The 12,958-nt window shown below is 41.1% G+C and overlaps 2 protein-coding genes across 5 annotated transcripts in view; one reads left to right on the forward strand and one right to left on the reverse strand.

The window, feature by feature from the left end:
* Positions 1–264: 264 nt before the first annotated feature.
* On the reverse strand, positions 265–10,283 carry ZDHHC6 (zDHHC palmitoyltransferase 6). Its single transcript, XM_002197988.7, has 10 exons — positions 9,915–10,283; positions 8,158–8,249; positions 6,487–6,646; positions 5,311–5,472; positions 4,672–4,725; positions 3,025–3,192; positions 2,717–2,758; positions 2,230–2,375; positions 2,098–2,141; positions 265–830 (listed from the first exon to the last, which is right to left on the reverse strand). Exons 1-10 carry the CDS (start codon positions 10,161–10,163, stop codon positions 727–729), a joined length of 1,221 nt encoding a protein of 406 aa, XP_002198024.2. The 5' UTR covers positions 10,164–10,283; the 3' UTR covers positions 265–726.
* A 140-nt stretch (positions 10,284–10,423) lies between these two features.
* Positions 10,424–12,958, forward strand: part of VTI1A (vesicle transport through interaction with t-SNAREs 1A) — a 256,060-nt gene continuing 253,525 nt past the window's right edge. For all 4 annotated transcript variants that reach the window (XM_012574592.5, XM_002198017.7, XM_012574595.5 and 1 more), the window contains exon 1: positions 10,424–10,744. In XM_012574592.5, the coding sequence (XP_012430046.1) occupies positions 10,651–10,744 (94 nt within the window). In that variant the 5' untranslated portion in view covers positions 10,424–10,650. The remainder of the gene's footprint in view (positions 10,745–12,958) is intronic.

Below are 12,958 nucleotides of genomic sequence, written 5' to 3' on the forward strand. Positions count from 1 at the left end.
TCATTAATAGCAAAATTCACAAAAATTCTTGGATACTGCTTCCTTTCACTCTAAAATGAATCAAGATCTCTTAGGTACCTGAGGGAACAGAGTGCTGGATGTAATTTTTGCCATTAAAAGCACAAAATATTCCTATTGCAACAACTGAAGCCTTTTTAACTTTGAAAAGCAACTTACAAGGTTAAATGTTTACCTCCCAGTCAGTTCACACTCCCATGCCTATGAACTAGTTCTTCTAGGTCCAAGAACAATTGAACCCACAAGTGAATATGAATGTATAATTTATTTGAGGTGGACAATTCACATCACTAAAAGTCACAGGTAACAAATTTTATCTGGAATTTGAATCAGGTGTTTATTTTCAAGGGCAGCTTCAGAGAAATACAAAAGATAAGCAGCACGCATAACAATCAGATGCGGCTGAGGAAAAAAAAAACTAAAATCTTAATGCTCAGAAGCAATTTAAACAGAAAAAAACCAATCCTGATTTGTGATGAAAAAGATGCATCTTGAAGGCAATCCACTGAATGGCTTCTTCAATTATTTATTGTTTAAAAAGTATGCAAACCATGGCACAGGCACATACAATCCTTTCAGCTGTGAGGAAAAGAAAACCTCATCCTAACATATTCATTGCATAAGTCTAAAGTAATATACAGAAAATTTCAAGTAAAGAATTGTGGTCTGAAGTAAAAATTCCATTTCATATTTAAAAAAATTAGAAGGCTATTTGCTTTTCTTCTCTCCATCCACTGGTTGATCCGTTTCAGAGTCATACTGGTATTTTTCCACACACTTCCTAGGGAACCAGCCTCGTTCTCTTATTCCACCTTAAGACATGAAAAGTTCCATTAACTTAGAATAAAACATGGCCCACTACTGAGGAAAAACACAGGACTGGAAGAGACATCAAGCACTTTGGTAAGTTATTTTCTTCTACAAGACAGAACATCTAACATCATTGCCTGGAGATGCACAGATTTTCTCCAACTACCTAAAATGTTTACAGTTATCTCCAAAGTTCTGCAGTGAGAAAATTCATCTTCCTACCCTATCTGAATCTTTCTGTCTATAAATCAGATGTACAGCTCCTTTTTCTATGCAGCAGGGCACAGGAAGCAGATAACAAACTTGTCTGCCACAGACTTTCACACAGCTGATGACTATTTGCTCATACTCAAGCTGTCTCCTATTTCCTACTCCTCTCCAGGTAAACTATCCCAATTCTTTTGGCTTTTCCTTTTAAGTCACATTTTCTATTATTTTAATAATTCTCATTTTTCTCTGTTTTCCTCTCAATCCTTTACAGTTAATCTTCCTCTTTCCTGAGATGCTGTAACTGCTTTTACTTGTATGAGTATTTCAGCAGAGTCTCTGCCAATGCTGAGAAGGATGGAAGATTTACTTCAGCATCTGGGAAGCTTGTGCAAATATGAAATGCACATGCAATGAATTAACAGTTGCTTGGAAGAAACAACAGAATCCAACACACCTTCTGGCAGATAAAATTTTAGTTCAGTCCAAAGCAAGAGGTCTGAAGTGAAAAATGTAAAAGCAGCAATGCAGGTGGCTGTGATGCTGACCCTCTGCAGATCAGTAGGAGTCTTTACTATGTTAAACATCCCCAGGTAGTTTTATAAATGCATATTAAAGTCTCTAGAAATTATGCCAAACAAAGACATGATGTCTCCTAGATTTTAAGGTACACAAAGATTAATCTCTATGCTTATATAAGGTGTGTAGGTAGGAAGCCTGGATGTGTTTAAGACAGACCAGCATTTAAATATCAAAAAAATGAATCATCCTTAACCTCTTCATGGTCTAAAAGTCTAACTTTTTCTTAGAATATGAAGTGCCCCCCTTCTCATTCAACTTTCAGTGTTCTGTCAGTCTGACAGAGTGAATTAATGTTTATCAAAACTGGGAAGTCTGTTAGATGTAAGGAATAAAAACTGTGGAGAGTGGAGAGAAGCTACTACCAATAGTGTTATAATTCTACATTTTGAGAAGTGAACATATAATATTGGCCGCATTTCTAAATAGCTATAAAATTATTTGCAATTTTCAACAGAAAAAGCAAAATTAACTGCTCCATACCATCAGCAGCTGAGATGAGAATCTTCTCACCATACATCCAGTGTCTGGGGAAGGAAACATAATAGGTAATTAGATGCCAGGACTCAACTCAATACTTCTTTGAACCAAATACAAAGGTGTGGAGCCACTAACTTTAAGCCTCTGGTGGCTAAAATCAGATCCCCTTTACTCAGTGCAATTCTAGGTTCTTCAGTGCACGGTGTTGTGAAGAATGTTTTAACACCTTTAGTCACAGGGCAGCAGACACCACTGTAATCTTCTATGGCTCGATACCGCACCTACAGATTGGAACAGGACACAGCAATTTGTTTTTTGAAGGCATTATGGCCTTACTGATAAGTTTCACACTAAAAAAAACAATTCAAGCATACCACAGATTTAAACATAATGACAGTGGCTGGTAAAGGGACTCTAAATTCTAAATTACTGCTTAACAATGAAGCACAATCCTCTTTATTATCATGTTTCTTTCCATCTGGAAACTAACAAGCAAAGGCTAAGTGCCAAGATTAACTCAGCAGATTGCTATACACTGTTTGTGTTGCTTAATTACATTTATTTATACTGCTATTTCAATTATTTCAAAATAATTTTAGACCAAAATTCAACAAATACTTACACTTCTTACTCGCTTGTCTGCTTTCTGTTTCAGTTGCTCTATCTATAAATGATAATAAATAGAAATTTAAGCAGCATTCAACACAAAATGAAGCCAGGTATCGAAATCATTCAACAAACAAAGGAAGTACCACTAGCAGCTTGAAGCACTCACAAAGGCGTAACTTTTTAGTGCATCAAAAATGGGAGAACATTTAACAGAACTCCTGTACATGCATTTCAAGCATGTCTATTTTAGTTATTAAAAAGGAAAGCAGACAATTGGATAGGGGGCAGAATCAGCTGGAGATACCACTGAAGAGCAGTTACCGTCAAACTGTATTGGTGACATCCATCTCTAACTGGCCAGTCCAGGCCATCTCCTTCAGGAATCCCAGACCATGTAAACACTTGCCTGAAGTTCTTCCATTTACTTCCCATATCATAGGGGAAGATAAAGGTCTCACCCGTTTGGTAGTACTGGATTCTGTCTTTGGCCTAGAAAATAATTAAGAAATGCAGTACATAAAGACACCCTGCACCCGGCAGTCAAGCAGCAAATATTAAGAAGGCCAGGTCATAAGCCCTGTATGGGTCCATGGGACCAAAAGGCAAATATTTTCAGGCAAGAGTAGTGAACTCCTGCTATATCAACCCAGGCTTTAAAAACTACTTAAACCAATCATGGCATTCAGAAGGATGTCTGGTTTGGGTGTCCCCATTCCTCTCACTCCCCATTTACCCTTCAACAACAATCCACTGACTACACTGGTAATTCCCTCCACGCTCGGATCTTATTTACTGCTTTATTTTAGGCACCAATGCCCAACTCTTTCTCAGTTATATACAAAAGCTTCCACAGCTCAGAATCCTTTGACTAATGATCACGAACATGACCCAACATTGGTAGTGCCAATTCCTCCTGTAAGAATGCACACAGAGGCATGATCTGAATTGCCCACATTCCATAGTCACGAGCTTTACATTCCCACAGTTCTGATGACATCTAGTGGAGCAGCCACAGAACTGTGTTCTCTTTGTTGCAATAATGCCATTTTATTAAATATTTATGTATTACAGTCCATGCTCAGCTTTCAAAAGGGACATTAGCAGCCTGTGTTTTACAGTAAGAATTTAAACACATTATTCCAAATTCCACAATATAGTGATAACAGGGAGTTCTTTCATTTATGTTCTATTATCCCATTATTCAAAGGTCTAACAGGACTTGGATCCAGTCACATCCCATGCCAAGAGTTGACATTACAATACTTTAATTACTTATACATAGTCAAGATTCTCATGCTAATTTGGTACACAAAATAAAAGAAAGAAAAGACATTAATGAAATGTTTGTGGACTTACACAAAAACTAACCAGGCAGAACCAAACTAATTTCTAAATACTGAGTCAGTTTTGCTTCCTCTAAACTTAGCTTCTGTTGTTTCTGTTTTCTCCTGAAAAATCTTGTGATATCTTTATCTCTATAAAGATAAGGAAATCCAAGAGAAATTATAGTACAGAAGACTTGGTATTTTCCAGTACGTCTTTAAAATCAAGGAAAACCCTCCCTTACAATCCAAAGTAAGAAATGGGTAAAATCATGAGTCAAAAGATGCCACTTTGAATGGGTCAGCAAGGTGGACAATTGAAGCTACAGGCAGATGTAATGACTAAGACAGCTCAAGTTTCAGATGAAAACACCCACATATTTCAAGCAGATAAGCAAAGTCTTTTCAAAGCAAATATTATTCTATGTTCAACAAACTCCTACAAAACAAAAGAAAAATCCATGCATTTACATGATTTCTCATTTCTTTCAGTGAATTTCAGAGATGGTAAGAGAAAAGCTTGTTGTAGGTATAGATCAGTGGTGAATTAACATCTTTGGTTTTAACGCAGAGATGAAACAAAAAAAATTATAAATATGGAAAATAGACCTTGCAACAATTCAAGAATACTGTATTAAATGCATACCTTTTCTTCAATCCAGGATTCGATTGAAGTTTTATTTGTCAAAATTACTTTCATCTGAAATAAAAGTGTTAGGTGAAATTAGGATTTATTTTCTTCAGAAATACATCAGCTATTCAAAGAAAGCTTCATTTAACAAATTAAATTTTTTAAAGAACAAAACCACTTTTATAGACTTAACTGAAACATTTGCTAGAAGCTAACCCTCAGCCAAGATACACAATCTAGAATTATACACTTAAGACAGTATCATACAGTATTGCACTTTATGCTTAAAATGAGTCTTTTTGTTTCCTTCCAAAGATCTCCAACATTTTAAGAAATATATCAGGCATATTTACACCTACTTGCAGAGACAGGGCAAGTATTTTGCCTTTTTCTGGGAGTTTATAAAATCCATCTCATGTTTTCTCTAGTTCATTAGATTTTCACATCCAAGTCCTCCCATGAAAAATAATGAAAAAAACCCAGAACTGTGGTAACAGAAAAAATAGGACAAAGCTACACAAATCCCTGAAAAAGTTATACAACAACATAAGCTCCGAGCAACTGTTCTTATCTCAATCCTGAATTCTGTTTCTGCTCCACAAGCACACAAAACTTACAGCTTTTAACTTCTTTGTAAGAGAGCCACAGACTCACCTGGATAATAAACAGCATACCAACAGCAATAGTTGTTCCTAATGCCAGTCCTAAGGCAAATAAAGATGCAGCAAATGCAGACAGTCCAAAGGGAATAATGGGACGAGGGTCTCTTTTGGCTGCACTCATGTCAATCTTCACAGAACTCCACCCAAAAGATATCTGCAAAGAGAAAAATTCCATTCAGCTCTAAAACTTTCCAACTGCTGAAACAAAGCAAGTTATCCCTACAAAATCTGGCTCTGAACGCAAGTGTCCAACATCTGACAGAGATGAAGCAGAGTAACAAAAAATTACTCAAAAGACTTTTATCTTTAGGAAAATGAATCACAATCACCATCACCATCTTGAAAGCTCCACAGGCCCAAAAATCAGAAAAAAAATCTGGACTCTGGTATGTTAAAAAACCCTCATTCATCAGTGTCAGATGGACAATGTTTGCATAGAACAGTCCCTGTTTTCCGTGGAAATGCTGCAGGCTTCCTCTGAAAGCTTTGCAGACAGCAATTCTCAACATTACCACTCTGCAAACACAACTCAGCTGCCACAAATACAGCTTCATCTGTTACACTCAGGTAATGTTATCAAGCTCTTCACTGCAACCACAAAGGCTGAAATCCAAGCTTATAATCTTAACCATGGATCTGAGATAACGGGTGTATTCCAGAACAAGCTTTACTCACTGTTGAAGCTTTCCAGTTAAAAAGCCACAGCTGACATAATTGTCTTAATTCCCAAAAATAATGTAGTTTTTTTTCTTGAAGAAATAGACACATTTTTTAAAAAGTGTCCAGTAAAAGAAAATAAGTAAGAACTAACTTGTGTGTTGTAAATAAATAGCAGCTGTTTTCTGTGCCAGCCAAAACACAGCCTGTCTCTCTCTCTACATAAAGTGCTACTCAGAAACTATCTTCAGTCAATGTAAAGCAATAGGAAACTCCCTGTGATTATGAGAAGCAACAGGGAAAAAAAGAATGAAAATAGAAACAACTTTCTCTGAATCCTCCTCCATTCCCATACATACATCTTACGGGTACACAGCAGAACTAGGAGTGCATCTGGAAAGAAGAACAAGGAATTCCACATGCTTCTTCTCAGAAAATCAAATTCTCTCGTACTTCCAGAGATAAATTATGACTTAGATAATACTTTAAGCATTCAGTTATGTTTTCTTACTCTGTTGTAAAGCTGAGTGTACATTGTCATAATAAATATGAAAGAAGCGTGAATGCATCCCAGTGGGGCTAAGAGGAGAAACAGAGTGAAAGATGCATGATTCTGGTATCCACAACAGTTGTTGATCCAAGGACAGTGGTGATCCATCTTCATCACACATCTGTGAATAACAAATATTGATTAATATAAAGGACATGTATGATGTTTCTCAAAAAACTCAAAGGACCCACCAATTTCTGACAGATCAACACAGTAGTTTCTTTTTAGTTGCTATTCAGAATTATATTTCCATGTTGCAGAATTTAAAAAAGCAAATAAAAAATGCTTCAAGGTCCTACCCTCCCCAGTTATCTGTGCTCCCCTTTACTCAAACTAACTAGTTGCCAATAAACATCGCAGAACAGAGCCTGGAGACAGAGCCATAGAATGGAACTTGTAAGAACTATGATCACAATAATTAAACACTACTGTTAATGCCAGTTTTTAAAAATCAGAATACCAGGAATATAAAGGAAATATCAAATTCCCTTGTAGAAATTAAAGAAAGATATACAGACAGAAGTGTGATAACAACTCTTTCTTTTCAGTGGTTAATCCTCTGAAAGCTTTCTCAATTGCTATGTATTTTCCTTACACCATTGAAAATCCTTTTCAAAATACATTTAATAAGTCTAAATACCCTAGAGACACTCTTGTATTCAATATAAAGCCTGTTATTTTGGTGCAGCTTACAGATTAATAAAAACCCTGAATAACGATTTGTCCACATTCCAAATTACCTTGACAGGTGTAAAAGACTCTGTGACCACCTAAGTGATCAGTCCTCGGTGTAAAGACTTACTCAAGAAAAGGGTAATTAATTTTAAATCTGGGGATGATGTAGCCAAGTTACAGCACTGCTCTGGAGTTTCAGTTTCCTAAAAAAACACTGACTGCCCATCTTAGGTTTATAGAAATAACAAATCCTTTCACCACATTCTCTTAGGAGTCCTTCAGAGGACAACTTGCCTGGACTGCAGACAGCTGAAGTGCCTTGATTTTTTCAAGATGCACTAAATTCTAGTGACAGCTATTTGTAATAAAGTATTCTTTGTGTGTGATGATGAGTGTGTTGGAAGATAACAAGATGCAAACTTCTTAAGTTGACCCAAAAGGTTTACCTCACTTAACATGCCAACTCCCCTCAAAAACCTGCTTCGGTGAAGAGTCAAAAAAAAGCAGTCCAAAATTTCCACACAAATCGACATTGAATTCCCATTTGGAAAGATGACAGAATAGATATTTCTACTCTCTAAGCAGGTCAATGTTTGGACTCGGAATTTAAAAAGAATTGAAATTTGAAAGATTTTTAGGTATTTACACAGACTTGCATCCCTGAAGCAGGACTGCATTGTTTTGTTAGTACCGTCAAGAAGTTCTTAGGAGAAACTGATTTCAAACTATAAAGAAAATGTTAAAGGCAGTCATTTTTACAAACTAGAACACAGCAAAACTGTATAGATATCATACAATTAGAAAGTGGAAATACTTGAAAGGGCTATAGTGCTCATATGGAAGCTTTTTAAAAAACTATTATGCAAGTGCTGGAAGCACAAATTATCGTAATAGCCCATCATTAGGTTTGAAGCTGCTCTAATATGGACTTTAAACAGCTGTGAAGAGGAACAGTACCTGTTACACTTCCGACAGTGGTGTGAACGAGGTGCCTTGTAAGACTGACACACTTTACAGTATTGGAGATACATGCAATCCTGAGATTTTTCCTTTAAACAGAAGAACAGCAGTGTTAGATGTATACACAACTCTGCTGGCAATGTTTATCTTGGCATTTTCCCACCTTAAGCACCTTTGGTTTCTTCAGACAGGGTGTGTTTCATAGTCCAACCCTATTTAATGGTAGGCGTCAAGGAGAGGAAAAAACAAAATTAAGTAATTCCTAGCAAATCTCTTGGCTATCAAAACAGCCAAATCCCACAGTTGAAAGTGCTGGCTGCTAAAAAAAATAAACAGTTCTTCTCTCAGGAAGAGCAACTGTACAAGCAGGATTGCATAGTGAAGTTCTGAGAGTAAAAGTCAGCATGTTAGCATTCTAATAAAAAAAATCCTGAGCACATTTTCTCTCCATTTCACACCATAAACCACACTAAGCTGGTAAACACTAATGTGCAACTCACTCACAATCTCTTTTATACACACACACACCCCAACTACAGCAAGATGAGAGACAGAGACACTTGCAGACAGCAAGTAGTGGCCAAAATCTTGCCCTCAGGAAGTGGAGTACCCAGTTGTCCTGCTAAGATGATTATCAGGATCCTCTTCTGCTCTGTCCTGAGTAATATTCCACAATTAGAACGGTGACCAGCACTAAACTCTGGGCAGCTGCCTTGCGATACTGAACCTGTATCATTCTTGACTACAACTCTTCCAAGAGGTTACTGAAGCACAGGAAATGCAAATTTCTATCTTGCACTGTGTTAAGCAGAAGTAACCATAAAATTTTTTGGCTTGCATCAAATAAAAAAAGACATTTTCTAAATGAATTACTTCTGTTACTGCTAGCAACAAAATCTCCAAAACAGGTATCTGCAGGAACATGCAGATAACCTTGAGGTTCTCATTCCCAGCTATCAGTGCACGTTTCCTGCTGCTTTGCTTTGAGGAGCCCCTAATAAAACACAGCAACTGCTGCCAGCCAAGCAGCATTACCAGAGCCCCGACAGCACAGGGAGGGGATGGAGAAGGGCAGCAGAACAGAACAGAGCCTTGGAACAGCAGATCAAGGCTTCCCTCAGGCAAGCAGGAAGCCGGCTCAGCTCTGCAAGGCTGACAAAGCAGCAGTCACGGAAACCAACAGTGTTGTGCTCACTGGAGCTGGGGCCAAGGAACGGCCACCTGAAACATTGCACCACTGGCCACTCGAGACCACCAAAGGAGACCCTAAAAGGCCACATATGGACTTCCCATAAGGAATGTGACAATGTGAAGTAAAGCACTACATATACATCACATATGCATTAAGTAAGTGGGTATAGCTAGTGAATGTGTAATCAGCGTGGCTGATAACAACTCTATTAACCCAACGCTCGGCACACTCCCTTAGAGGAAGGATATTCGAAGTGTCCAGCGTGCTGCCTTGTAATGTCAAAACTGAGTTAGAAAGTTTCTATTTCTTCGATTTTGGTATCAGGAGCTAGCTGGGTTGTACTGGAAGCTCTGGAAGCGGCAGGAGCAAACCGGGGAGAGGCAAAGCAAAGATTTCAGAACCAGATAAGAAGGAAGGAGTGGCCTGACAGCGTGCAGCGTTTTGGGGGGACAGAGGAGAGACAGCGGCATGGAAAGACAGGCGATTTCTCCTGTCCTGGCCGCGGGGGCAGCCGGGGTCCCCGCGAGGCCCCGGGACGCGGCGGTCACAAGGCAGCGCTTACCGGCGTCCACCCCAGCGGGACGTACCCGGGGCCCACGAACATGGCGCTGAAGTAGTTGTAGAGAATCATGACGGTCCAGTTAAGCAGCATCACGAAGTTGACGCTTCCCCCGGCCGTGTCCAGGGGCCAGTACCAGAGCGCGGCGTCGGCCATGGCGGTGGCGGAGCACACGGCCACCACGGCCAGCGCCACCGCCGGGCCCCAGTGGCACAGGCGCCGCGCCCGCCGCAGCGCGCCCGGCCCCGCCATCGCCGCTACCGCCGCCCGCCCGCCGCCGCCGCCCCGCCGCCGTGCATGGCTCCCGCCCGCTGCCGAGGGAGAGGGCGGGAAGGGAAGAGGGAAGGGAAGAGGGAAGGGAGCGGGAAGGGGAGGGGAGGGAAGGGGAGGAGCGGGGCGGGAGCGGCGCCCACGCTGCCGCCTCCCGCCCGCCGTCCGCTCGCAATACGGGCTCCCCGGGAAACAGCGGCCCGCCTGCAGCGCCGCAGCCGCGATCCTCCCCCCATGCAGGTTACGAGGCGGGGCGTGAGGGGCTGCGCGGCGGGAGTGACCCGTCGCCGCTGCCGCCTCTCCTCGGTGCCTGCGGTGCGGCGCGATCCCGCGCGGCCCAGGGCTTGGGCAGCAACGGTTAAATCGCCTGAGTTTCGCCGGAACGTGTGGCGAGGCGCGGGGGACGCGTTTTGGGGTGGCAGAACGCGGAAGCGGCGCGGTGCGGAGCGGCGGCAGCGCCATCGCCGCGATGTCCTCCGAGTTCGAGAGCTACGAGCAGGACTTCGCCGTGCTCACGGCAGACATCACGGGCCGCATCGCGAAGGTGCCCAAGCTGGTAGGAGGTGAGCGGCTCCGCAGGCCCGGCCGGCTCGTCCGTGAGAGCCGCTGCGGCTGCCGGCGGTGGGCGGCGGCGGGAGGTGCGGGCGCGGTGTAGAGAGCTCCCAGCGAATGTGGCTCCTTGCGCGGCACAGACACCTCCCTGCCCCGGGTCTGTCCCAGCGGAGAGGTGTCTCCTGAGATGTGTTGAGAACACTCTGACAATATCTGCTGCCCAAGGATCAGCTCCTGCCTTCTGCCCGGCTCTGGGGCACGCCAAGTTACGCCAGGGCACCTGAAGGGCTGAGCAGAGCTGGTGGGGGACGTTCCCTGTGCCAGCATTGATGCTGAATCCTCTTTATTGTGGTCATGCCACGACACCACTAATGGAAATCAAGTATTTTTCCTGTGGCACAGGCAGATTTTGTGCATGACCTAATCTGAATCAGTATTTTTGCTGCCTGCTCCTCGTACCTGTGATTTGGATAATTAACTGTGGTGACTCACATACAGGAGGAGATTCAAAGAAATCCGTGTTCATTTACTTTAATGTGTTTGTCAGTAGCCTGCAGTTTTCATGGTCTAATTCATTATATATCCCTGCAGTAGAGTCAATACTGTCCGTAAGAGTAGAAAGATGAAAATTTTAATCTCGTTAATCAGTCCAGCTGAGTCTTCCAGCACACAGGAACCAGTGACCCAGTACAGGGCTCTGAGTGTGAGATGGAGGGAAGCTGACACTCGTGGTTTCCCCATCTGCTCCTCTTGTAGCTCAGCTTAAGGCCTCTTCTGTTTCCAGCTCATTTAATACTTCTGCCTCTGCTTCTTATGCATATTACCCAAAAGTTTGGGACCCTTAACTATAGGAGTGGATGCTGTATAAGAAGGAAGTAAACACCTACTAATGGTGTACTTTTCCATGTGACTAAACGAAAAGGTATCATGCATTCAGGACCAAAGAATAACATCCTACTTTTAGAGTGGGAAATGCATAATGAGGGGATGAAGTAGTGACTCTAAGCAGGATTTGAGGTGGGTGGTCAACTAAAATGTGTGATCTTAGGGAATTTTGAATAAAATATCCTTTTGATTTTGGAAGGTTACGTCCAATTCTAATCTTAGCAAGTTAGAAAGTGTTCTGAAAAAATAGGGTTGAGTTCCATGGTTAAAGGGAACTATGCCTTTTCCTTGGCTTAACAAAGATGTTTTGCTCTTGATCTTAACAGCAAGGACACAGAGAGATAATTCAGTCAGAAACTACAGCTGAGGTGGAAAAATTCCATTCTATTTTTGAATGGAAACTTACAAAATGAAGACGAGAGAGAATAAGAGTTCAGCTGCAAGTGAATTTTAGAACTGGTGTGTAATTTAATCTGCTCAGAAATTATATTTAACCTGTAAATGGGCACTGGAACCATTTACTGGGAGGATGCAGGAAGCCTTCACAAAGGCTTCTTAACTTTTGAACAGTAAATTTAAGGCCCTCTGGTAGGAACAGGGAGACATCATAAATACACTACTGGCTCATCCTCTGAAAATCAATAGTGCTAGAATGGTTTATAGGAAAAGACAGATTTAATTCCCTAATTGTAAAGAATAGAGATTTGAGTTCCTTATTGTATAGATTTTGGAAGTCATCAGAGTCTGTTCAATAGTAGGAAGAATATTCTGCATAATAGTAGTGGATTTCCATAATCCCCTCCTTGAATCAGTCTCCTTTATTCACTTAGGGAGATTTTGGAGCTTGAATAAAAGATGTTTAAAGAATATTGGCTTCAACAGTGACATAGCCTAGAAGCAGCAGGCTTTGAAATCATCACTCTTTTATGAGACCATTAGAAAGTTGCTTTTTTAGTAGAACTTGCCATCCTCTTGGAGGAGACAGAATGCATGTTCCTTGCAGAACCAGGAATGTGGTACTGGGCTAAATGAGGTCAAGATAAGACAAAGTTAATTTTTTTCCCCCCATGTTATATTTGTGGTTAGTTATACCTGGTTTGAACTGACATGCCTTATAGCTGCTTCTTGCACTGTACATTCATGGCTTAGGTATTGCTTCAGGGCTATTCTGTCTTTCATCAGGAAAAAAAATTTTCCATGACTTCAAAACAAACTGCAGCCTTAGCTAACAGAGGCATTTGACCACTTGGAAAAAGAAATCTCTGCTTATGCTGAACACTTTATCAGAAATATTTTAAACACACATTTTTCCCTTGTTTCTTAATAGGAATTGGCTTCTT

Source organism: Taeniopygia guttata, chromosome 6 (genome assembly GCF_048771995.1).
Source record: "Taeniopygia guttata chromosome 6, bTaeGut7.mat, whole genome shotgun sequence".
Lineage (NCBI taxonomy): Eukaryota > Metazoa > Chordata > Aves > Passeriformes > Estrildidae > Taeniopygia > Taeniopygia guttata.